The 27,742-nt window shown below is 45.1% G+C and overlaps 1 protein-coding gene across 2 annotated transcripts in view; it reads left to right on the plus strand.

The window, feature by feature from the left end:
* The window catches only part of LOC141148510 (sulfotransferase 1C1-like), a 47,425-nt gene that overhangs the window by 9,754 nt on the left and 9,929 nt on the right, over positions 1–27,742 (plus strand). The window contains exons 2-6 of one of the 2 annotated variants that reach the window (XM_073636037.1): positions 3,796–3,886; positions 16,971–17,143; positions 23,913–24,026; positions 24,249–24,346; positions 26,945–27,071. In XM_073636037.1, coding sequence (XP_073492138.1) covers positions 16,972–17,143; positions 23,913–24,026; positions 24,249–24,346; positions 26,945–27,071 — 511 coding nt within the window. In that variant the 5' untranslated portion in view covers positions 3,796–3,886; position 16,971. Of the gene's footprint in view, positions 1–3,699; positions 3,887–16,970; positions 17,144–23,912; positions 24,027–24,248; positions 24,347–26,944; positions 27,072–27,742 lie in introns of those variants that run through there. The other variant, XM_073636036.1, reaches the window with a different exon arrangement.

Below are 27,742 nucleotides of genomic sequence, written 5' to 3' on the forward strand. Positions count from 1 at the left end.
GGGTGCTGCGTGTATGGAGGGCCTCCAGGGAGGGACAGCTGAGCGTCGGAGGGGAGTCCAGTTGTGGTGGGAAGGTCAACTTTTTACCCCCTTTGGTATATTTTGCGCTGGAGTTCCTGCGCCTCATTCAGGTAACAGTGGCCCAGATTTGGGCGATTATCGACAGTTAGCTGTGGGAGCCTGTCCGCAAAGTGAGGAGTACTCAGGCAGTAGGTAGGGCAAAGTGAGTGTCCCCTTCAATAGTCCTCCCCCCTCACCTGCAAGTAGATGGTGCAGAAGTAGAGTAATTCAGGCCTGCACTGACCAACAAGGGTTTTTAGCCCATCCACCTCTCTGCACAGCCTGGGTGGGAGGGATGTGGGCGCTCTAGGATCCGTTCCTGCAATCAGGCAGTCCTCCTCAGCTGTCCCAGGGTCTCCTCTACCAGATTAGGAGGATCCGGCGATTCCCCAGCCACACCGACGGGCCGGAGCCGCAGGAGAGGCCGCGGCCTAGTAAAACGTGGGGATGGGAGAAGCAGCAGGGCCAGATTACAGGGTATCTATCATTGAGGATCAGCTCACCCTCGTCCATCCAGTGTCTGCGGCACCCGATGAGGCCCGGGAGTGGATCCGACCACGGCAGGGGCTTCCCGGTTCGCCGCGCGGGCCGGCAGGAAAGGCCGCGGCTTCGGCCTAGTCACCCGCGGCAGGCCGGGAGCCGATATCGGGACAGGAATAAAAAAAAATCTCCTCGGTCTTTGATGGATAGGGAGTCCCCGGGTCCCCCCCAGACAGCAGCTATGTGATTACTTCAAAATTAGAGCCGATGAATCCGGATTTTAGAGACGGCGTAGCGGAGCTCACTAAGGAATCAACCGCTCACAGCGCCATCTTGACCACGCCCCCACTCACCAGATGTTTAATGAACAATGCGCCTTCGGTTCATTAATAGGGATAACCACTCCACCTGGTTCATATATGTGCTGTCCCCAATGCGCTACATATGAGCCTTAGTTTTCCTCATAGAAAAATATATGAACAACGATCATTGCGCAATAAGTTTAAAAAGCTGTTTATTTTAGCCAAATAAAAGAATATAAACTCACATTTAAAAGTGCCCTTGAGCCGGCACTAAGCTGTTCCAGCAGTTAAGGATGGGTGTAGAAGGTGGCGTGGTTACCGGTGCGCAAGCCGAGTTCGGGCGAAGTTCATATCGCACATAAAAATAAAATAAACAGCTTTTTAAACTTATTGCGCAATGATCTTTGTTCATATATTTTCTATGAGGAAAACTAAGGCTTATATGTAGCGCATTGGGGACAGCACATATATGAACCAGGTGGAGTGGTTATCCCTATTAATGAACCGAAGGTACATTGTTCATTAAACATCTGGTGAGTGGCCAATCCATATGGTGGTGGTTTGTCACGGAAGTAGTGATTATGTCACGATGAATCACGGATAACAAATGTTGTAAACTTGAAGGAAGGCTGCACAGTGACCTTTGAATTTATTGCACATTGCACTTTGCACATGGACTTTTGGACACTATATAACTTTTTGTGATAATCTTTTGTGATATTTTTCAATGTTTTTATTTTGTTTTTGTGAAACTCACATGTTTAAATTTATATACACATGAATGTGGTTTTATTTCCGTATGTTGGAACATTGTGAATTTTGTGGCACGTTGTTCTATATACTGATGTCTATGGAAATATTATCTAATATTAATTAATTAAGGTATATGTTATGTGTTTAGAAATGTTTGGGGGTACACAATGCTAAACAGAGTGGTGTATTGCAAATAGAGTAGGGCACTCAACACACATAATAATTCTTTTCACCGAATGGTCTATTTTGAATGCAGCAACTCAAATTTTAAGGGAAATATTATTGTTTGGTACACAGTTTTTTGCACCGGTGACACATATACGTTTGCATCCAAGAAGTGTCTGACGCTCAGTGACTTTCACCATCTTTGCACCCACTATGCCTCAAAACCCACTACATATTGAAGGATGTCAGCTATCTTTGGCCTTGGAGGTCCTCATTAGACTGCACAAGGCCGGAGACCTTGCTACCATAGGTGTGCGCACAGGGTGTACCAGGTGTGCCTGGGCACACCCTAATCACCTTGTGTGGTGCATATTCCCCCCTGTTTAGACCACTGATATTTCATCCAAAAAACAATGTTACAAAATAAAATAATTTTAAAAGAATAAAAATACAACTACTGACACTGTCCACTGCCCTACTGACACCATCAGTACATATACACATGCATATGTATTTGAGCTTTGGGGTGCACACCCTAATGCAATAGGCTGCGCACACCTATGCTTGCTACATTTACATAGGCAGATTGTATTTCTGCCTATGTAGCAGGCGACCGTAAGCGCGCCCGCTGTCCTGCGGGAGTGCCGCCGGCCATGCGCGATCGCGGACACGAGAGCCAGAACAGGGATGTGTGTGTGTGTAAACACACACACATCCCTGTTCTATGAGGAGAGAAGAGACAGATCGTCTGCACCTACTAGCTAGGAAAAGCGATCCATCATCTCTTCTAGTCAGTCCCATCCCCCTACAGTTAGAACGCTGAGGGAACACATTTAACCCCTTGATCGCCCCCTAGTGTTAACCCCTTCCCTGCCAATGACATTTACAGTAATCAGTGCATTTTTATAGCACTGATCGCTGTATAATTGTCAATTGTCCCAAAAATGTGTCAAAAGTGTCCGATCTGTCCGCCATAATGTCGCAGTCTCGATAAAAATCTCAGATCACCGCCATTACTAGTAAAAAAAAAATAAATAATAATAAAAATGCCATAAATCTTTCCCCTATTTTGTAGACGCTATTAATCAGTATACGCTTATTACGATTTTTATTACCGAAAATATGTAGAAGAATACATATCGGCCTAAACTCAGGAAAAAATGTGCTTTTTTTTAAAAAAAAATTGGGGATATTTATTATAGTAAAAAGTACACATTATTGTGTTTTTTTCAAAATTGTCGCTCTTTTTTTTGTTTATAGCGCAAAAAATAAAAAAACGCAGAGATGACCAACAAAAGAAAGCTCTATTTGTGAGAAAAAATGGACGTCAATTTTGTTTGGGTGCAACGTCGCACGACCGCGCAATTGTCAGTTAAAGCGACGCATTGCCGTATCGCAAAAAAATGGCCTGGTCACTGAGCAACCAAATCTTCCGGGACTGAAGTGGTTAATAAAATTCTATTAAAATAGAATAAATACAATTATTAAATAATCCATTATATGTCCGAAGCTGATATTGTTTAGTACAGTGTATGTTCTTGTTAAGTGTGAGCTTATTTTATCTTTTTTGCATTGTTGTGTTTACATGAAGCCATTTATGTTACTGTGTATGTGGTTTCTGCTTTATTTGACAAGGTTGTGGTTTAGTGACCCTCATGGAATTTATTTGAGATGTTGCGTTTGTTTATAGCAGTATGTTTGGTTTCTACATTTTTTCTTTTACAACTGTGGAAACATTGCTATATTTAAGTGCTGCCTTTGTCTCCGAATCAGCGGCGGATGGTGGTATATTTTTTTTTGAGGGGGGCCATCTCAGCTGCAAAGGGGGGGGGGGGGGCAACTCCATATTGAACCCTACAGACGAAGACTGGGATGCCATTAAAGTTAATGTGCCCGGTATTGAGGTGGTTAAAGAACGTTTCCCAATGGAAGTGAAGGGGGAAGGTCCTCAGCGCAAGCTCCTTTTTGTTTTACAGACGCTCAGCCAGTATCAGGAAGCCATTAACCCTCCGTATGCTGAACTTTCTAATTCTAGCTCTGAGACTAGAAGAGGACGGCGTAGCCCTGCAGTGAAGATTGCTACAGGATCCAGTTGCCTGCATAGTGTGGGACATCCTTCATTACAGGTAAGTGGTCACTATAGGATAATAGTTAAGCTTCAGATTTAAAAGGGGTTACAATCTGTGTTATTGTTACATTGTAAATGGTTTCTATATAACATTGCTGGACTAAGCATTACTCATTATGTTGTTTGATTAGTACAGGGGTCTCTAAAACGTTGTAAACAAAGGGCCAGTTTACTGTCCTTCAGGCTTTAGTGGAAGTTGGACGGTGGCCAGTGGAAGTAGAAAATGCCCCAACGTCAGTGGGAGTAAGCAATGCCCCCATCGCTGGTTTTAGTGGAAGGAATAGTGCCCCGTCACTGGTTTTAGTGGGAGGAATAGTGCCCAATCACTGGTTTTAGTGGGAGGAATAGTGACTCATCGCTGGTTTTAGTGGGAGGAATAGTGCCCCGTCACTGGTTTTAGTGGGAGGAATAGTGCTCCATCACTAGTTTTAGTGGGAGGAATAATGCCCCATCACTAGTTTTAGTGGGAGGAATAATGCCCCATCACTAGTTTTAGTGGGAGGAATAGTGCCTCATTGCTGGTTTTAGTGGGAGGAATAGTGCTCCATCGCTGGTTTTAGTGGGAGGAATAGTGCCCCATCACTGGTTTTAGTGGGAGGAATAGTGCCCCATCACTAGTTTTAGTGGGAGGAATAGTGCCCCATCACTGGTTTTAGTGGGAGGAATAGTGCCTCATCACTGGTTTTAGTGGGAGGAATAGTGCCCCATCACTAGTTTTAGTGGGAGGAATAGTGCCTCATCACTGGTTTTAGTGGGAGGAATAGTGCCCCATCACTAGTTTTAGTGGGAGGAATAGTGCCCCATCACTAGTTTTAGTGGGAGGAATAGTGCCTCATCACTGGTTTTAGTGGGAGGAATAGTGCCCCATCACTGGTTTTAGTGGGAGGAATAGTGCCCCATCACTAGTTTTAGTGGGAGGAATAGTGCCCCATCACTGGTTTTAGTGGGAGGAATAGTGCCTCATCACTGGTTTTAGTGGGAGGAATAGTGCCCCATCACTGGTTTTAGTGGGAGGAATAGTGCCCCATCGCTGGTTTTAGGGGGAGGAATAGTTCTCCATCACTGGTTTTAGTGCGAGGAATAGTGCCGCATCACTGTTTTTAGTGGGAGGAATAGTGCCCCATCGCTGGTTTTAGGGGGAGGAATAGTTCTCCATCACTGTTTTTAGTGGGAGGAATAGTGCCTCATCACTGGTTTTAGTGGGAGGAATAGTGCCTCATCACTGGTTTTAGTGGGAGGAATAGTGCCTCTATGCTTGTATGAGTGGGAGGAATAATGCCCCAATGGTGGTATTAGTGGGAGGAATGGTACCCATCATTGGTGTCAGTTGGAGGAAAAGTGTCCCAAGGGCCTGTTAAAGGCAAGCAAAAGGCTGAATCTGGCCCCAGGGCCACAGTTTGGGGACCACTGGATTATAACATCGGATTCAGGATTGAGGACTTAGAGCCTCCACTTAAATTACCAACACCAAGCACAGCCACCCCTGTTTATCCAACTAAAGTAAACTATAGGCAGTTCGAAACTCGGCTGGTTCAGCAGGGATCGGCCGATATTCGAACCATGTGTGGGCAGGCTGATTGTACCCAAATTGGTTGATCGATCAACCAATATGTCAAATTTTTCAGGTGATTATTGCCGGCAGCTATAGACCTGCTAGCAATAAGCACTGTGTGTTCTCTTGGCAGGGACGGCTTCCCTCCCCTCCCTGTGCCCCAACAAACAACAATAGCTCCGCGGGAGGTAATCAAGTGATTTTCTTTGCTGTAACCTGTGGGTTGCCAGAAAGAGAATCACCATCATCTATGGCCAGCTTTAGTCTGCATTCACACCTAAGGATTTTGTGAATGTGTGCAAAACACATATCGCGCTTGTGGTGCCAATTCAAAAAGTATAAAATACAACACACACACAATACATTGTAATCTTATTGGATTACATTACTGTATCAAATCATTTGACCTCAGTTTGCCCCCAGTGCTTTGTCCAGTGCCCTGCTTGCAGTTTTTTTCAAATAACATTTTTATTAATATGTTTGTATTACAGGAATACATAATATGTAGAAAACAATAAAAGAAAGTTGCAAATCACATTGTATAATAATTCATTATTAAATTCTAAGACAGTAATGGTCACGTGTCTGAAGACGATGTATGTGTGTTAATATCTTACAATCTCAAGTAGCAACTTCTTTTTAAAGTAGTGAGAGTCACAAGAGTACTCAAGGTAGAGGAAAATGAATAGGAAAGAAAGAAGAAAGAGGGAGAGGTCATCGTAATAGCTTGTTTACCTGGTCATGGTGGATCCTCCCGAAGATGCCACAGCTCCCACACCTTATCATGAGCCTCCAATCTGTCCTGCATCCTGGCCGTCATCTTCTCCATCAACTCCACATCCTTAATTCCAGCGTATAAGGCTTCAGGAGTAGGGGGGAGACTTTTTTTCCAGTTTAGGGCAATAAGACAGCGTGCCGCTGTGAGGATGTGGCGCGTTAATTTTTTATAAGGTGTGGGAATCATTAGCTGTAAAACTCCCAAGAGGAAAAACTTGGGGGCCATGGGGATCTGTAACTCTAGAAGACGGGCCAGCAACTGCTGGACCATATTCCAGAAAGAAGTAATCAGTGGGCAACTCCAGTAAATATGGAGGAGGGTACCTCTATCTTTTTGACATCGCCAGCAGCGATCAGAGCTAGTGGGGTATATGGTGTGGAGGATATCTGGAGTCATATACCAGAAGAGGAGGATTTTGTAGGTGTTTTCTTTGTATAGAGTACAGAGGGAGCTTTTTGCCGCCTGGGTCCATATCATCTGCCATTGTTCCTTAGGAAGTTCCTCATTGAGGGCTTTCTCCCATTTGATCATATAGGCATGTTTACCTTTGGTTTCTACTGGGTAGGCATTTAGTAGTTTGTAGATGTCGGAGATTAAACCTTTCTGGGCAGTGCCCGCCAGGATTAGATTTTCAAAAGGTGTTGGGGGGGAGAATTGCAGGTCAGGAGATATGGACAGGGCATAGTGGCGTATTTGCAGGTAACTATAAAATGCTTGATGAGGTAGGTCAAATTTGGTCTGAAGGTCAGAGTAGGGCAGTAGCTTGCGTGATCTAGGGTCCACTAGGTTGCCATAATGGAAAAGATTCCGTGACGTCCATGGATAGGACATTTGGTGAGTGAGACTATCTGGGATTTTGGGGTTACAGACAAATGACGTCAGAAGTGACCTTTCTGAGGACAGTTCATGTGAATGGGATAGCTTGCACCAGAGTTGGCGAAGCTGGGACATGGGTCCCAATAATCGCTCGGGAGGCACCCCTGCATTCGCACTCCACAGTAGGCTATTTGGGTGGATCGGGGCCAACCAGATTTTTTCAATTTCTGTCCATTTATTATAGGACCGTTGGGTGAACCACGAGGTTATTGCATGTAGTTGGGTGGCTTGGTAGTATTTGATAAGGTTGGGGAACGCAAGGCCTCCGTCCGAACGTGCCGCCATCATTACCGATTGAGATATTCTATGTCTTTTATGATTCCAGGTGAATTTGAGTAGGTCAGATTGGAGTTTTCTCAGGTGTTTGTGTGGGACAGGAATAGGTAGTGTTTGGAAGAGATAAAGTAGCTTCGGGAGGATCGTCATCTTAACCGAAGCGATTCAACCTAGTAGGGAGATGTGGTGTTTTTTCCAGTTTAAGAGCAGGGTTCTAATGGAGCGGAAAAGGGGAGGGAAGTTTTCCTGATATAAAGTATTGAATTTTGGGGTGATGTGTATTCCCAGATATTTCAAGGAAGTGGTTTTCCAGTGGTAGGAGAAGTTGGCCTTCAGATTCCGTATCCGAGATATTGATTGGGAGGGCCTCTGACTTGGAGAGGGCTCCGTATCGATCAAGTTCTGCATGTAAATTTGGAAGGGAGATTCTGGGCTGAGTCAGGCTGAGGATCACGTCGCCAGCGAATAATGAGATCTTAAACTCCCTTCCCCTGACCGGTATTCCTCGAATATCTTGGTTGCTTCGAATGGAGGCCAAGGGTTCAACACAAAGTGCAAATAGCAGGGGTGACAGTGGGCACCCCTGGCGGGTGCCATTAGTTACGGAGAAGGTGGGGGAGAGGGCAAAGGGAGTCCTGACGTGGGAGGAGGGATTAGAATAGAGGTGCTGTATAGCCTTCAAGAAAGGTCCCTGAAACCCAGTATATTGTAGCGTGGCAAACAGGAAGGGCCACCCAAGGCAGTCAAAGCTAAGTAGCATCCAAGCTAAGTAGCAAGGACGCCGAGTTCTCCCTGTTCGCCACGTCCACTAAGTCAATCACCTTCCTAGTGTTATCGCCCGCCTGTCTGAGAGGGACAAAGCCCACCTGGATAAGGGATGGGAGGACCATATTCAGGCGCATTAAAAGCAGTTTTGTAAAGATTTTTAGGTCCGAATTCAGCAGAGCAATGGGTCTGTAGTTGGCGCATAGGGTAGGGTCTTTATCTGGTTTGGGGATCAAGGTGATGAATGATCGTTGCATGTCTGATGGGATGGGAGAGTAAGGAGTGTGCCTTATTGCCCTTATCGTAATATACTTGTCTTAACCTGAGGAGGGCCTTTTCTACCCGGCCCATAGCTAAATCGCTTAGAGTCGTTCGCAGGTTTGTAATTTTCTTAAGAAGGGATAGGGTAGGGGACCATTGCAGTTGGCATTCTAAAGCTCTAAGCGCCTTCTCAGTTTGGAGTTTTGTGGTTAGGGCATCTTTTTTCATGGCAGAGGATAGTGCCATACATTTGCCTCGAAGTACTGCCTTGTGGGCTTCCCAGAGTGTAGGAAGGGATATGTTGGGGGTGTTATTTTCAGCAAAATAATATTTTAAGGTGGAGGTTAACTCCGTTTTCGGTGGGAGGTGCTGGAGGAGAAATGTATTTAATTTCCAATTGTAGGGTCTACAGTTGGGGGAGTCTAGGTCCATTGTGAGTAAAATAGGTGCGTGGTCGAACCATGAGATCGGGAGAATCTGTGCCTCGCGTGTAATTCTAAGCATGGAGTTGTTGACAAAGAAGTAGTCGATGCGGGAGTGCGTTTGGTGGGGAGCTGAGTAAAACGTGTACTGCCGGTCGCCTGGGTGGAGAGCCCTCCAGGCATCGAAGAGAGCATATCGTCTAGAGAGTTGGCGAAAAAGCTGCGAGTCCCTGAGGTCTCGAGCCAATGACGCCCGGGGGCTCACCACGTGGCGGTCCACAGTTGCTGAGTGGGTTAAATTACAGTCACCCCCCACCACCAGTAACCCGTGTTCAGATTTAAAGAGGCGAGTAAACATTTTAGACAGGAATCTATATTGTTTGACATTCGGAGCATAAAGGACACAGAGAGTGAGTGCCTGCATTTGCCACTGGCCCTGAAGGATGACAAAGTGTCCATGAGGATCACTGTAGTGATCCGTGCAAGTAAAGGGAGACCCGTGTTTAATGAGTATGGCAACCCCTGCTCGTTTATGAGGACCTGAGGAGTGGTATATTTGGGGAAATTGTTTAGAGGTGAATGCAAAGGAACCCCCTTTATCAAAGTGTGTCTCTTGGACAAAAATAATGTCCGCTCCAGACTGTCTAAACTCCCTCAGCGCCAGATGTCTCTTTTTATTGGAGTTTAGGCCGTGGACGTTTAGAGATAGAATCTTAGCCATGACGTCAAGTGAGGGGAGGAGGATGCTTTACCTGATGTGGAGAAGATGTTCCGAGAGCTGGGGACCAGGAGTGGGCATACTTCGGGAGGAGAGCCAGGCAGATTCCGTGAGCTTCGTGGTGGAACGTACGATGATGAAGAAGAAAAGGGGAGAAAGAAAAGTGGAAAGAGAAAAAGGTAGTTAGTACACAGTAAACACATAGAAACTCGAACAAGTGTTGTCATTTAACCAGGAGGGGGGTGAATGAGCGTGAGAATTTCTACTCTCTCGAGTCTCCACAGAGACATGCCCATAAGGTAGACTGAAAAGTAAAACTGGGGCGCAAGGGGGGGACTGGATATGCCGCAGTGTCCAGGGCAGAGTCACCAGTATTATCAGATGGTAGAATAGTCCATCAACAGGTAACATATGGAGTGGTTGCGGATAGTTCAGCCATTTCTGTGTTTGGTGCTCTTGTGAGACGCGTCCCTGTTCTAGGACCTGTTAGATGAAGAGACCTTCTGCCAAGTTGTGGGCGGTGTTGGTGGTGTGGTCACAAGATCCCAATCCTGGAGTTGGGGAACAGATATTCCTAGGTCGTTGCAAAAGACTTGCAGATCTTCCGGGTATCGCAGAGTGGCAGATTTGCCTTGGTTTTTAGCTTTGAGGCTAAAGGGGAATCCCCAGCGGTAGGTGATGCTTTCATCTTGCAGGGTACGCAGTAAGGGTTGAAGGAGTCTGCATTTTTGTAAGGTGATCCATGAAAGATCCGGATACAATTGCACTTGGGCATCGTTGAAAGTCACTTTGCGTGCTAGTCGAGCCTGCCGCATAATCTCCTCTTTCAGGGGATTGGAACTGATCCTACAAATGATGTCCCTTGGTTGTGAGGTGGCGTTCTTAGGACGGAGGGCTCGGCGGGCTCTGTCCATTTCAATGTGTTTGGTGATGGGTTCGCCTAAGAGATTGTTAAACACATCCTGTAGGGTATTCTGTATGTCTTCAGGGCCTTCGGCTTCTGGGATCCCCTCACTCGGATGTTGTTTCTGAGTCCCCTATTGTCTGAATCATCCACATGATGCTGCATATCCCTCAACATGTTGTGGTGGTCTGCTCCCTGGAGTTGGGCCCTGTGGACCACTAGCTTAGTTTCTTGGATTTCTTCTTCGGCCATTTCCACTCTATCTGCTAAGTGTTTAAGGCCTGACTGGAGCACTTGTATTTCTGAGCGACATGTGGACTTTACGTCCTCTATCAGTTGTCTAAAGTCCTCTTTAGTGGGGACCTCCTGCAAGTATGTTTGCCATTGTGGGGGTGCAGGGTGGGGGTGGGCTGGCTCTGAGGTCTGCTGTGCTGGGAATGTGCAGGGTGGCAAGGGTTGAGGGCTAAGGGTAGCGAGGTCCCGAGCCTGATGTGTTGGTCTTCGCGGCGAGTCCCATGGTTCTCCCCAGGTTGGTGCCTGAGCAAGTGGGGGGACCCCTATTGTCCCGACTCCCTGAAGGTGGAGATGGGGGGGGGACACTTTCTGTGCATAGGTGGCCGGCGGTACTGCCTGCTCTCTGGGGGAGCCGGGGGCCTGTGGGAGGGCCAGTCTCTGGGCCTTGGGGGGTGGTGATTTAAGCTCTGCATGGCAGAGGGCTGCTGGACTCATTACAGGCTCTTGTAGCATCTGGCTGGCTGGGTACATAGGACCTGGCAGGGCCGGAAAGTCCACATAGAGGTCTGAGGGAGTTGGGGAACCGGGATCAGTTCCATTGGAGCAAGGGTCTGGTGCCGTCCTCAGCAAGCGAGGGAATGCATCTGAGCATTGTGTGTATTGTTGGAGGGGGGGGCCCGTCATGGTGCTCTGTAAGCCATGCGGTGCTGCCTCATAAGAAGCGGATCCTTCGGGAGCACTCACCGCTCCAGATAGGGAGGACATGACCGAGGCGCCCATCGGATCTGGCGCATAGTCCGTGGATGTCATGTGCGGTGGATGAGGCGGCGGGGAGAGCCGATCGGAGGTCTGGTAGTGGGCCGCGGAGGTGTCCGGTGCCATTTTGTCTGTGCCACTGTGAGGCATGTCCGTCGGGGGAAAGAAGGACCGGAGGTCCGTGGAGGATCCTGGTGGGGGTAAAGATGATCCCCTGGCTGTTGTGGATCTGGTGTTCCTGGATTTGCCCATGTGAAAGCAGCGAAACGTCCCCAATGCGCTGATGATTCATGGACTGAGAGAGAGCAGGAGAATCAAGCTGCCATCCAGAGCGGCTTCTGGTAACGCCCCCCCTGCTTGCAGTTTTATCGTTCTTTCTGACATTCTTTCTGCCTGGAAACTGGAGAACATCCATGACATCCAAAAAGCGTGCCTCTACATCAAAAGCGGTTTATGACCTGCTTGAAAACAGCGATATTGATTCAGAATCACTTGCAGAATTGAGTGATAGTGATCCGTGGGGAAATTCGTGATCAGACACAGAAAGTGATTTTAGCGAATATTCTGCGACTGAGCTCAGTGATGTGCGGACTTGGTGCTCTATTGACTGTGGTACGAATCACGCAGCGCCCCCAAGATTCTCGTTTACTGGAGCACCTAGTATGAAAGTGGACGTTGAAGATGACAACCCCTTGGCATACCTACAACTATTTCTGACCGATGAGGTTATTGAAAATATCGTTACGGAGACAAACCGGTACCAAGAGCAACAAGCTACTACGCATGGGAAGTTTTCAAGAAGTAGAAAGTGGGAACCAGTGACCAAAGATGACATTTGGAAATTTCTGGGCCTAATAACACTTCAGGGAGTGGTGGGGAAACCCCTGCAGAAGTGGTATTGCACAACTAACAAATTACTTGCCACTCCATTCTTTGGCACGGTCATGTCAGAGTACAAATTTTCCCTGATGATGAAGTATTTGCACTTCAAAAACAACAAAGAATTTGATAAAACCTTTCATCCTGCACCAAAACTCAAGAAAATTTGGGAAGCATATCAAATGATTCTGAAGAATTTCAAACAGAGCTATGTGCCAGATAGAGATATTAGCATAGCAGGGGCGGACTGACAACTCATGGGGCCCCTGGGCAATCAGAGATTATGGGGCCACACAGTATATACACACAGTATACACATACATGTACACACAGTATACACAGACATGTTTCTATTGGCTGAGAAGGTACTGGTGAGGTGGGGCAGCTATAATCTTGGGATTTTTAGACCAAAAGGATGTCGGTAAGGGACATTTCAGAGACAGATGTAAAAATAACACAGATTTTTACATACTGTCCCTGGTTTTACTGAGGCTGGCAACCCTGATGGGCCCCCTAGTGGCCCAGGGCCCTTGGGCAGTGCCCGAGTGGCTCAATGGTCAGTCCGCCCCTGTAGCATAGATGAAAGTCTAATGGCCTACAAGGGAAGGCTCAGTTGGGTACAATATATTGCATCAAAGAGAGCACAATTTGGCGTAAAATCCTTCATGCTATGCGAATCGTCATCTGGCTACATTTGGAATTCAGTCACATACACTGGAAAAGGAACAAAATCCAACCCAAAATACAGCAACTATGGAATGGCAACATCTTCCATTCTTTCACTGATTGAGCCATTGCTAAATCAGGGCTATTGCGTAACTACCGACAACTTTTACACATCTCCTGAACTTTATGAGTTTCTTCTTCAGAACAAAACGGATGCCTGTGGAACCATTAGGCCTAACCGGTGTGACGTGCCGCCAATGTTTCACAGTGAGAAGCTGAAGACTGGAGAAATGGTTGCCTAGCAGAAAGGCAAAATGATAGCACTGTGATGGCGTGACAAGAAAGATGTTTTTCCCTAATGAGTACAGTCCATAATACCTCCACTGTTATGGTACGCACAATAGGTGGGAAAGATATCATGATTTATATTGTAAAGCGCTGCGTAAACTGTTGGCGCTATATAAATCCTGAATAATAATAATAATAATGAAGCCACAAGTAGTGATAGACTACAAAAACACCATGGGAGGTGTTGAAAGAGCCGACCAAGCAATGACATTCTATCCAGCAATGAGGAAACAGCAAAAAAAGTACTACAAGAAGATCTTCGGACATCTTCTTGAGCAATGCTTGTGAAATGCTTACATTCTGCTCAAAAAAAAAGAGTGACAAGCCTGTGATTCATTCTGACTTTATTTGGAAAGTTGCCGAACTTTGTGAACCACCAAAACACCAATCACTTCATGGACCACATCCCACCAACTGAGAAAAAGTCAGCATCTACAAGGATGTGCGTGGTTTGTTGCTCGAAGCGAAGTGACAGTGGAAAGAAAATCCGAAAGGAAACCAGGTTCCATTGTCCTGATTGTGACGTTGGACTTTGTGCAGTCCCATGTTTCAAAATTTTTCATACCCAGGATGTTTACTGAACCAATATACAGTGACTAGTAATATTGCACCCTTGTTTGGACAAATTTCAGTGTTTTTGATTTGATTATTTTATTGCATAAAATGTATTATTATATTATTATTTGTTATTATTTATAGTTATAATGATATAATTTATGATATTGTGTTTTAAACATTATCATACCGGAGATGTCTACTAGACGCTTGTTTGGACAGATTTAAGTGAGTTATTCCAAAGAATTACAGGCCTACAATATAAAATGCCAAATTTCCATGCAAAACAATGTACCACTTTCAGCAGCAAAAATCAGACATAATCGTCTCCGTTGACCACCCATTCTTTGAATGTCTGGGATACGCTGAACAGATCTTTGGATCTGGCTCCCCCAACATCTCTTCTGGCTCCAGTGGGGGGGGGGTTCCCCTGGTTTACCCCTGGGGAGCAGCTGTCTTCCCTCTGGTCCTGGGCAAGAGACGGAATAGTAAGTCTGGCACGTTTTGTGGAAGGTCATGTCCTGATCCCACTAAGTACCCTCAGGGAAAGGTATGGGAGATTCCCCTTCGACTTCTGAAGGTACCGCCAGTTGACAGATTTTGTTCCCTCAACACATCGTGTGATGCAGATTAGATCCACTCTTACGGAGTTTGAACATTTATAGGCAGCTCAGGACACTCTGCCTCACATGATCTCCGCTCTATATAATCTATTAAACGAGCCAAGTCAATGCCTAAACCGTGTTTCATTCAAGAATGGGAGCGTGATCTCCAATGAGGGTTTTATAAAGAACAATTGCAACAGCTGTACTAACTGGCCCATATTAGCTCAGTGGAGTCCAAGGCTCAAGAGAATAACTTCAAGTTGTTGACCAGGTGGTATTGGGTCCCCACAAATTTAGAAAATATATACCCCTCAAATCCTGATGTGTGCTGAAGGGACTGTGGACAGAGAGTGTCACGTACCTGATGGTCGGAGACTGAGCTGTAGAGAGGGCTTCTCTTGCAGCTCCTGTCTGACACCCCTGGTAGAGATGACAGGGAGTGAAAGACGCAGAGTGGCATGAGGGCCGGTATAGCAGGTGGCTCAGGTTGGACCTTGACAGGAACACGATGGTTACGGATCACTGGATAGGCACCGAGAACTGGAACTCCGTGTTGCTGGATCAGCAGGCGGAAGCGTGGTCGGAACATAAGCCAGGAGGTCATCAACAGCCGAGCAGAGCAGGTACCGGAACGTGAGGCAGAAGCAGAGACAGGATACAGGCCGGGTTCAGTACACAGTCGGGCAGCGAGGTGCAGAATCATGAGGCAGGAACAAGGTCAAACATAAGCCAGGGAATCAGGAAGGTAGGCAGAAGTCCAAGGAAAGATTCAGGTGCAAGCCGGGGCAAACACAGGAACACTGGAACAGATAAACACAGGTAAACAGGCACTAGCTGAAAGACCACTCAGCAATGTGTGAGTGTCATTGCACCGTTTAAATAGACCGGTTGGTGCCAGTGTGCGCACGTGTGCGCACACGTGTACCTGGTTGCGGCCGCGCGCGTCCGTGCAAACGCCAGTACACTGTATTCTTGGTGCACACATTACTGTGCGCGCGCCTCTGCGCCAATGCGCATCTATCAACCGGACATCTCTTACAGAGAGGCACTTTCCTCCATATATGGTGGGAGTGCTCTCTAGTTCAGCCGTTTTGGGTAATAGTGCGTAAACATGTGTTGGATGGCCTTGGGATAGACCTTCCCAACCCCCCGAAATGCTTTTTCCTCCCCGATCCCCATATGTCTCTCTCTCGCTATAAACGCAGTGCTCTCCCTCTCCTTCTCAATGCTGCTAAGCGCCTCATACCGGTTCATTGGAAAAGCTCTTGGGTCCCGGATGAAGCAGAGTGGATGGGGAAGGTGAAGGAGATTATGGAAGCGGGGGAGTGGCTTGCCACCTGTAAAGACAAGCAAGAGAGGTTTGATTCCATATGGGCGGGTTGGAGGGAGCATACATCTGGATCAGCCTCAATTTCTTCCAGCTTGGACATAGGTTTGTTGACACTGGCAGACCCCTCATTTAAACAACTGGCCTTGGCAGGCCGTAGCCCGTTTAATGTCGGCTATTCGGGTACCACATCTAAGTAGCTGTGAACCAGGTGTGGGCCCTACGACTATATTCTTGGAGTGTGAACAGGAGCCTAGTCACATGGTAGCTCAAGTTAATAGAAAATCATTTTCCGTGAGCTTTATACACATTTTAGTTTACTCCCCAGAGAATGGGTCTCTCTGCCCTTCTGTCAGTTGAGAGAAGGGACATGTCCACTGGAACTGAAAGTCCGGAACATAAGAGAACATAAGAGAGCTCCCTTGTGTTTAATAGCGCCCAGGTAGCCCTCGGCTTCTCTATAACTGTTACCTATGTTATGAGAGATGACTCCTGGAATGATTATACTCTGTATACCTATATTGTTACTGTTTCCTTTTTATTTTATCTTATTTCTTTTTTGTTCTTTTATCCTTGATCTGTTCTTAAACAATATTAAAATAAAATAAAGATTATTAAAAAAAAAAAAAATCAGACATAATCATACCGCCAGGGAGGTTAACATGGGGGTGAATAAGTATGGGGTACATTGTACTCCTACTCATTCACCAAAAAAAGCATCAGAAATAAATAAAAAAACACTGTTTTTGATAATTCCTTTATTAAAAATAAAAAAACGCCGGACCTAGAAAAAAAAAGCTCTGCCCACAACGAAGGCTCCACGACGATTGTCTGTTCTGCCGTATGACAGTTCCTAAACAGATAAGGGGTGGACCAACCTGGTGATGTCACCTGGTGGCACCGCCCCCTTGTGACATCACCAACCAGTGCTTTGCTCTTTTTCACGCGTTCACACAGCTTAGGTGTGAAGGCAGCCTTACTGATCATGCTATCCTACTGTAAGCTGTAAATCATTTTTCGGGTGTGTCTCTGAGACTCGAAAATGATTTCTGCGTTAAGAAGGTTGAGAAAGGCTGCTATAGAGGCTCATTTTTAAAGACAGCTGAAAAGGCACCTTTAACTCTTTACAAATATGGTGATTTCATTTTTTTTCTTCTTAGGATGGATCCAGAAGTCCTAGAGAAAATTGTCCAAGAAATGGTCGCCTCCAAACCAGATATGGGCAACATCGAAGGTGTCCCAATGCTCCAGGACATTTGCGATGAATGGGACGCGATACACAGTTTTCAGGCTCGTGATGGTGACGTGGTGGTGGCCTCTTATCCCAAATCAGGTGAGAGAATATCTAATTTCAGCAAAGTAAAAGAATTCAGAGGTATGGAAGATTACAAGTCAATACAAGGGCAATTCTTTAAAGCTGGGCCCCAGTCACAAAACCTTTAATCAAAATGTATTCCTCAATAGCCACAAAAAATATGAATCCCCTTTGTGTGCACCAAATGCCTTTGCAAACCCAGAGATTACTTTGTAAAAGTAGTAGTGACATCATAACCTGTGCAGAGAGCAGAGCTGTGGGAGGGGCCTTGCAGGCTCCACTAACTACGGAAAACTACAGGAGGGGGCGGAGACAAGACCAGTCCCCCTGCACAAGGAGAGAGAGCAGCAGTGAGCGGTCTTTATTACAGGAAGCTCCTGCACAGAGGCAAGGTCTCACACTGGATTACTGCACAGATCTGGAAGAAATACACAAAGCACACTAAGATTCAGGAAGAATACACTAAACTAATGGATTTAGACAATATTTGCTTATCCCGGTGTTCATATTTAAGGATAAGGAACTTTTTCTGACCCTTTTTGACCCCCAACTAAGTTGATCTACTTTTCCTTCCCCCTCCTTAGCAGCAAACTTGCCCATTTCTTGTTCCCAATCCAGCCACAATGTTTATTTCGAAAAGGCCGATCCTCTTTTTCCCATAAAGCTGCATAGACTGTATAGCAAACTGTTTTGTGTTTCGATGGTGGGAAGAAGAAGAATGGCCAGAGGCAAACATTGTGGCAAGATGGGAATGGGAAGTATGCATTTAAAGAGGGGGAGGGTGGCTGCTGGAGCTCATAAAATTCATATCTATGCACTTTACTATAAAATTAACATATGACTTCTGAAAAGAAGACGATGAGTAGCTTAGAGTTAGGGCCAAAGAGGATCATAAAACAGCAATCATAGCCTTGCCAAGCAGTGACACTGATTGATCTTCCAATGAATGAATGCCTGAGTGATGTTGGCACATTGGCCAGTATAACCCCAGGTGGTATTTTCTGCCCACACTTGTTCAGTGGTGCTGCATTCCTACTGGAGGAAAAAGCAATGGGGCACTATTCCTCCCACTGACACCAACAAATGGGGCATTATTCTTTCCACTGATACCAAAGATGGAGCCCTATTCCTCCCAATGACACCAAAGATGGGGCACTATTTCTCCCATTACCACCAACGATGGAGCACTATTTCTCCCAATAACACCAGCGATGGAACACTGTTCCTTCCACTGACACCAACAATGGGGCATAATTCCTCCATATGGCACCAATGATGGGGCACTATTTCTCCTATTGATACCAACAGTGGGGCACTATTCCATCACTGACACCAATGACGGGGCACTTTTTCCCCTATTAATACCAATGATGGGACACAGTTCTTTCCACTGACACCAATGTTGGGGCACTATTTCTCCCATTAACACCAACAATGAGGCACTATTCCGTCTAGCGACACCAACAATAGGGCATAATTCCTCCCACTGACATCAACGATGCCGCAATATTTCTCCCACTAACATCAACATTATTCCTCCTACTGACACAAACAATGGAGCACTATTCTTCCCACTGACACAAACAATGGGTCCCAGCACCTAGCTTCGGTGCTTCCGCCAGTATACGGCTTCCTCCAGTCTGAACATAGATATCAGATATTATAGCCACCTATTGCAATCAAGAACTAGGCAGGACTCGTTTGGCTGCGAAACTGGAACTCTTTATTGAACAAGAGAACAGGCTTTTTATATGCTACACACTCAGGTGAGACTAATCACATTATCATATGCAAATGCAACTGTACACAGAAATATAATTATTATTATAAACATTAAGTTAATTAAACAACTAACCACCTGGACAGTCAGGGATTTCATTCCAGGTCAGGCTTGCCGGCATCAATCTCTCAAAGTACAATACAGATTATTGCATGTATAAACACAAACCCCACATCCTGATGAAGCTTACATAGAGGTATGTGAAATGCATTGATGTAACAAGTGCAACAGGATACCAAACCTCACTCTGCAGTGCATCTGATAAACACTGCCTGACATGCGGTCAGGACAGATCACAACAGCTATACACTGTTACGAAGTGGGAATGCCTACACTTTACAGTGTTCACCATGGGGCAATTGGGAAACAGTGAGTTCTCTGTGGAGATAGCACCTGGAGCTATGATACCGCCAGCCGGGGAATGACGGAAGGATCAGCTGCATTGCAGAGTGGTGAGAGCCTCCGGCAGCTGCTATTAGCTCCTTCCCCATTCATCCTTATCCGGGGCAGATCTTACAATCCATGGCGCAATTCAGCCCAACCTGCTGTTAACTATATGATAGTGTCGCTTTTCTTTACACATGGAAATGGTCTATACTTGAAGCTGTTTATGTGGTTGTTTCATCTGCAATCAGCCAGTCCCATTTGGCCATCTACTAGGTTCACATTAGTATTGAGTCCAATAGATGAGTTGCTATCCACAGTCTGTTTAACGGATTAGCCATTGCATGATTACACATGCTCGCTATATGCAGCAATCCACAAACTGACTATTAGAACCATCTACCTGTGATCTGGGGAGTACACTCATTTTTTTCCCCTTGGTTTGGCTAAATATACATCTTTGGACACTATTTCCAATATGTGACTGTACACTTACCTACCCAGGTTGGAGGGTTCATTTGGGCCCCTCTTGGAGACGCCAATTAACGTTTTAGGTCCATTATCAGACTGTAGCTGACAAATCTTTATACTATGTCCATTCTTCCCATTATGTGTATATTCTAGCCGAGAGCCGTGGTCCATGGAATTGCTGGAGGTAACGAAGGTGTCAGTGTTGTACATAGCCTACAATTAGCCCTGCAATGGACAAGTAGTGCACCAGAATTCAATGACCCCCTACCTAGACCTCTTGGTCTTTGAAACACTAGGAAGTATATACAGGTCAAATGTAGTACATCTGCATAAATGAGTGAGGTCCTGGTGTGATGTGAATTAATGATAATTGTCTTTTTTAACCATTTTTTAATTGGTGTCTGGAAGGGTGGGCCATTGTTGCCTTCCAATTTTTGGTACATTTTTTGATAATCTTGTATAATAAAGTCTATACTATCACATGATATACCATTGTTGGTTCTCCATTTACAACTCTTTGTTTTTGTTTTTTTTCCCCTTGATTGTGACATCCCCACAGTAGTTTGCTAGCAGACAATAGGTATGTTAATTAGCAATGGGTGAAAGACCCATAGGAGGCACACTAGGCCTACTTACAATAAACACATTATAGCAGGGGACCCCAGTGGTTTACATTAACATCTACAGTCATTGCTGATTTGAGGCATAGAGGCCCCAAATATGGATATGGAATCTCCAGTTCTCAGTGTCTATGTGTTTTGGGGAGACATGAACTTGAATCAGAAACATGACCACTCCACGGATCCCCCCCAGGCATACACCTTCCAAAGAGTAGTGTTCCCTTAAATGCCAGAGCCCATAGTCAGTGGGTAAGAGGCTTGCTCCCAGTCCTCTCCAAAAACCCCTGTCCTGGCTAGGTCTGTCACATGGGGCACTATTCCTCCCATTGACACCAACAATGGGGTATTATTCCTTCCACTGACACCAACAAAGGGGCATTATTCCTCCCACCGATACCAATGATAGGGCACTATTCCTGACCACAGGTGCTATGTAATTTATTTACTCCCACTGAGACCACAGAGCTTGAGGCATTTTCCTCTCCCACAGGCCACAGTCTGGTCCTCCTAAATTCTGAAGGACAATAAACTGGCCCTTTGTTTAGAAAGCCTGGAGACCCCTGACCTATACGAACTAAAATTCTGCTCATGTTCAATAGAGTGCCATACAGATCTGGCATTAATTTCTAATTTTTTTCTATGGAGAGAAAATAGGGCCTCACTAATCCACATCTGCCACAGTTTGGAAAGAATATCATTCCGATTCTCAATGCTCCGATGATGAGCCTGAAGACGGGCAAATGTCTAACCATTGTTTTCAGCCAAACGTATAATTGTCTATGGCCAGTAAGGACAAAATATTTGCTGAAAAAATCGTCTCATAGCTGAAATTTAAAAAATTGTTCCAGTCTGTAGAGGGTGTACAGGGGTGGGAGCTGAAGTGGCTAAGGTGTTTTTTTAATGGTGGACGTTAAAAGGGTACTGATGGTTATGGAATCTTCTTTGGGCTGGATGTACATGTATGCCATCTGAGCTGGCCATACACTAGTAGATTTTTGAACAAAACCGTTAATATGAATATTCTCAGTACATTCAGTGACAAATGTTGTTCAAAAGTACTTCAAAATTTTGCTTGCTTTCAACTTTCTGTTTTGAAACAAATTTAATTTCCCAAATGAAAACGATTAACACTTTCAAAAATTTGTTCAATTGAGAAAAATGTTCCATCCTGCTCTTTCAAATTTTCTTATCACAGTGATTAAAAATGAACATTCTTTTGACCCCACTAATAACTAGAAAATCGAACATTCGTAAACGAAAAATTTCAAACAAAATTCTACTAGTGTATGGTCAGCTTTTGTAAGGTGCCTAAAGCCTGGTACACACTAACCGCTTTTTTTTTTTGTGCAACCCAGCAACCCCGCTGAGCTGTTGTGTTCTGACAGGCCCAATATTTGTTAAATTGGCAGAGTAAATTATTATTCTGGTAATAAAATGAATTAACGCACAAGTGCTTGACATGCCTAAACGCGCTTAAGCACATTACGCAAGTGGTTTTGCTGCCAAAACACCACTGCCAGGAGGAAAGGCGTCTAGGACAGATGGCCAAAACGTTCAGTTTTCATGAGGCCTATTACATTCTTATGTATTGTGTCTTTTTTTTCTTTTTTTCTTTCTTCATTTTTTTTTTTATTTTCAGTGAAAAATAAAAACACCAGAAAGTGTAATTTTAAATGTTTTTGCCTTTTTTTGTGTGGAAAAAAATATTAAGCAACACATTACACACACAAAAAAAAGAAAAGAAAAGAAACCACTGCTTTGCAAAACAGCATGCTTGAATATATATTTTTTCCCAAGTAAATTTATAAAAAATATGGTGAAATGAGAGGATAATTCCTTGCGACCAATTCTCTTTCCACCAAATAGCATAGCTTACCATGCTTTAGAACAGGGATATGCAATTAGCGGACCTCCAGCTGTTGCAAAACTACAAGTCCCATCATGCCTCTGCCTCTGGGTGTCATGCTTGTGGCTGTCAGAGTCTTGTTATACCTCATGGGACTTGTAGTTCTGGAACAGCTGGAGGTCCCCTAATTGCATATCCTTGCTTTAGAATCATTCCCAGGCATGTTTTCTGCTAGGAGAGGAAGCCATCAAAACCCATAATCATCTGCAAATGAAAATGTAATGGGAACAACCCAACTAAATAACATTGATTTATTCTGAAGAGCTTCAGTGGTCAAAATCAGTGACAACAATTTCTAGAGGTGGATGGCTTTAATTGGCTAGTGTCCCTGGTATTTGTGCATAGCTGGCATGTGTGTGGTAGCACTGGACTGATAGAAGTGGGATTTTCATGCTTTTGAATTAAACTCAGAATGAGTCCTCCTTCAAATGGGCTGATGAACAGTGAATGAGCAGTGTAGGTGCAGTGTAAAACCTTGCTGTGGTCTTTGGATGCTGCCTCTGAAAATCCTCAAAAAGAGGTCATACAGTAGGTTTAAAGCTTGGGGTGAGTAATGAGGGCCAATAAGTAGAAAAGTTCATGACACTTTCAGAATTTTTGTCCAAATCTTTACTGACATAGAGCAGCCATTCTCAACCAGGGTTCCTCAAGGAGTTGTGAGGGGTGCCTTGAGCTTTAATTAATTGACCCCCCATTTGATGGTACCTGCATAGTTGTGGGGCCAATGCCACTTGGCAAAACCAGCTGCATGAAATATATAAATATATAGTCTTCTTGACACTGGCCACAAATGTAAGGGGCATTTTTCCCTCTGACCTCCAATTCATTTAAGCAGGGGTTCCTTAAAACCTAAAAATTATTTCAAGGGTTCCTCTGAAGTAAAAAGGTTGAGAAAGACTGATGAAGAATATGAAGATAAGCCAAAGCATTTCCTATCTTGGTCCAGTACAGTGGTCTCCAAACTCTGGCCCTTGGCCTGAATGCGGCCCTTGGGGTACTGTTCCTCAGAGTGAGATGAGGCACTATTCCTCCCACAGACACCAGTGATGTGGCTCATTCCTTCCACTAGCACCAATGATGGAGCCCTATTCCCTCCACTGGCACAAATGATGGAGCACTATTCCTTCCTCGGACACCAATGATGGGGCATTATTTCTCCTACTGACACATCGATGGGACACTAGCCCCTCCACTGACACCAAGGATGGGGTAATGATCCTCCCTCTAACACCACCGATGGGGCACTATCCCTCCCACTGAAACTAGTGATAGGGCACTATTCCTCCTCCTACTGACCACAGGCGCCATATCATTTTTTTACTCCCATTGACCACAGAGCATGAGACATTGTCTACTCCCAGTGACACTGGGGCATTTTCTACTCCAAAAATGGCCACAGTACAACCTTCCTAAAATCTGAACTGTCCCTTTGTTTACAAAGTTTTGAGACTCCTGGTCCAGTATCAAGAAAAGAAATGCATAGGCATATCTTGATATGCCCCTCAACACTCACACCAAAGCTTTCCACCTATGGTATTTCTGCATGGTTGGCAGCTATGGAAACAACTGACAGCACTCATGAAAAAATTCAGGTTTTATAACGATGTTTTGGTGCCTACTTTGCAGGTACGACCTGGATGCAGGAGATCATGGACTTCATACTTCAAGAAGGAGATGTGGAGAAGAGCCTGAGAGCGCCATGTTTTATCAAAGTGCCGTTTCTAGAGTTGGGGAAAACATGTAAGTGATATTAAAAGCATTGAAACAGTCAACTTTTTTCTTACAGTTAAAATTTCCAGATTTTTTTTAGATTAGTTATCTGATGAGCGGTCATTTATTTAAATGTAAAGTAGGGTGGGCCTTTGATACAATGTGAAGTGTGAGGGGTCTCGATGATTGATTCTGTAATTATCCTAGTAGACAGATATTGTCCATCATTGCAGTTTCCTTGTTTTTTTTCAGCTTTAGAGCTTGCTAATACAATGCCATCTCCTCGTCTGCTTAAAACACATTTGTCAGTACACCTCGTGCCACCATCTTTTTGGGAGAAGAATACAAAGGTGAGAGAGCGCCAAGAAACTACATTACAAGTCAGGCATTTTTTTTTTCTAAAGGGGCCCTATCATCCACTAATTCATACTCATCAAAATCTCAGTCCCATACCCCAGGGCACATTTAACCCCACCACAGTCCACCGCAGGCCAGCCCAGTAACTAGTTAGTCCCACCCACTTAGTGGAGTGACCTACCAAAACCCCACCTCAAATTATAGGGAGGTCGCCCACTTGCTGCTCCTGATCACCTTAGTGAACATGTAGGCAGGCAGAGGTGGAAATCCTGCAAGATTTGGGCAGCCATCTTGACTGAGGATTCCATAAATAGTGGAATTCGTTGTGTCTGCAGTGTGGGAGTTAGATAAGGACAGAGCACCTGCTGGTTAGAGAGAGAATAGAAATAGCATTAGGGAGCAGTACCTGTTGAGGAGCTCTTACAGCACATATGTCAAACATACGGCACGAAGGCCAAATCTGGGCCAACAGACCTTGTCATGTGGCCCTCCCACCCAGTTTTGCAGGCAGAACGTAGTGAATCTCCATACTGCCACCTCCGTCTCTCACCTTCTGCTCCCACTTCCCACTGTCACTTGTAAACACAGAAGCCTTCTGTGTTTTCAAGGGACAGCGTTGCTTTCAGTGGCTTCCAGGTATTACAGATCCCTCACGGCAGGGCACAGTGGGGATAGCACTCCAGAATATGAGAGCGAGAACGATCTCCCTGCAAGGCAGCGCCACCTACACAGGGAGGTATAACAGAGCCAAACACACAGGTAGTAGATAGTGCCTCTTTCACAGGGTGGTATTAGAGCTGCCTACATAGGGAGTTACTAGAGCAGGGCAAGGTAGGAGGGGGGGTTGGTGTTGCACACTGTGCAAAGCGCACAATAAACCCTACACTCTGTATGTAGCGCACCCCTAAACCCTACACTCTGTATGTAGCACACCCCTGAACTCTGCACTTTGTGCTTAGTGCACCCCTGGAACTCCACTCTGTACATAGCGCACCCCTGAACTCTGATTTCTGTACCTAGCGCACTCCTTAACTCTGCACTCTGTATGTAATGCACTCCTGAACTCTGCACTCTCTCCGTATTGCACTGCTGAACTCTGTAAGTAGCATAATCCTGAACACTGCACTCTATACGTAATGGACTCCTGAACTCTGCACTCTGTACCTAGCACACTCCTGAACTCTGTACCTAGCACACTCCTGAACTCTGCACTCTATAAGTAATGCACATACATAATGCACTCCCGAACCCTACACTCTTTATGTAGTGCACTCCAGATACAACCGGCCCTTTGGGGGCAACCATACTGCTGATGCAGCCCATGATGAAATTGAGTTTAAAACCCCTGCCTTATAGGGTGTCTCCTCACTCAGTTTCATGGAGCAGTCTCCCACTGGCAGCCAGATATCTATAGGACACTTTGGGATCACAGTGTGAACAAGCTATAGCCTCCTTCCAGGGAAGTGCTCCTCTGGCATTCCGTTCTATGTAGTGCTATTGCTGTAATATTACTATTGGAAAGTGCCCAGTGGATAAATAGTGCCGTGTTCTGCCTGAAGAAGTGCATGACCTGTAATATACAGTATGTGGTGCTATTTCTGTAAATTAACTTAATCCTGTGAACCATCAATTTCTTCAATATAGACAAAGATTATGTTTCCACATGTGTTTAATCAATTCTCTACACTGGATAGGCCCCGCCTACAAACCCCTTAGTGAGTTACTATGGCGGGGCGTGGCCAAGTCTGGAATTTTGTGTCTATGCACGCAAATGCTGGACTCGGGAATGCGCCCGCAAGGTAACCCCCAGGGAGAGCTCTTCTCCCAGGGGGTTTACCAATGCGAGGAGAAGCCGTGAGCACCGCCGAGGCACCACAGAAGACGAGGTTCGGGGGGCCACACTGTGCAAGATGAACTGCACAGTGGAGGTAAGTATGTTTGTTATTTAAAAACAAAAAAGAACACGAGGGTTTAGAATCACTTTAAAGGTAGATATAAAACCCCATCACTTGCACATTCAGGAGATGAGCGTTTTGGCATAAAAAAATGCCTATGTGACTAAATGTGTCTAAACACGCTCAAACACTAGGTGTATTTAGCACTTGAACATTCATTCATTTCAATGGCCAGAATAAATATTCTGATCAAAAGGAGTGAATGAAAGGCCAAACGCTTGATGCGCCTAAACGTGCATAAATGCACTTAAACATGTTTGCAAAACGTGGCTTTTGCCGCATTTTTCATGCTGTTTTTCTACTGTCCGGAGAAAAGAGATTCAGAAGAGCTAGGAAAACGCCCAATGTGCGAGAGGCCTACAAATTAAACCATTATAGTTTCTCTAGTTTGTTGTGTATTTCATGTTTTTGTCATATATCGGATTTGAATATTAGTGTACCAAAATTTCTGATCAAGGGTTGCAGAGCCTGCAAACTTCTAGGTTACAGAGGACATAGTTGGTTCTCTTTAATGCAAACCTTTTAGTGAAGAAGTCCTGAAAGCAAGGAACAAAATAAAAGAATGAAACACTTTAAAGAAAGCCTAAAATGGTCATTATGTAGCATGAATAACCATGATGCATTCTGCTCCTTCAGATTGTCTACGTGGCCAGGAATCCCAAAGACTGCATGGTCTCCTATTATTACTTCCAAAAGTCGGACCAAACATTACCAGACCCCGGGCCCTTTGAGAATTACTTTAATGTATTCCTTTCTGGAAATGGTAAGTGTGCTTACCTATTCTAATGGGACTATGGCTCAGTGGGTAGCATCTTAGTCTTGGAGTGATAGGGGCCAACTTTTGATTCTCAGCAAGTCCCGATCTGTGTATTTTACTCCCGATAAATACTGATAGATTTATCTCTGATTAAATAAATTACGCTGTAAACGCTTTCTGTAAAGGGGCGTGGATTGATCTCTATAGTTCTGCTGTATGAAATAATATAAAATTATTCAAATAAATGTTCCCTATATAAATGAAAAGCCATGCTCTCTATAACAGAATAAGACAACACTGGTCTTATTAAAAACCGCTGTAGCACCCTTTACCATAGGTAGGTGCTAGAGGTGAGGATTTTTGTGATAGCTGCCAGGCAGGTAAATTTAGGCAGGCCTATGCTGCAAGCTAGGCCTGCTTGTTTTTGATCTGGGGGCAGGGAGTGGTTAGCGTAGCAGTGGGTGTGACCACCTGTGCTTCAGTTCTTGGCTGCTTCCAGGGAGAATGTTCTGGAAGAGGGGTAGGGCTGGGAGCTGGAGTGACAGGGAGCTCATGTGAGGAACCCTGACCAATCCCCAACTGGAATTGGCAGGGGGCAGGCCTCCTTCATAAGCTCAGGTCCAGCCCACTGGAGGGGAGCTGTTGGCTGGGAGACGTGAAGAATGGAGTGTTAGATC

This window comes from Aquarana catesbeiana, linkage group LG06 (assembly GCF_042186555.1).
Source record: "Aquarana catesbeiana isolate 2022-GZ linkage group LG06, ASM4218655v1, whole genome shotgun sequence".
NCBI classification, from domain to species: Eukaryota; Metazoa; Chordata; class Amphibia; order Anura; family Ranidae; genus Aquarana; species Aquarana catesbeiana.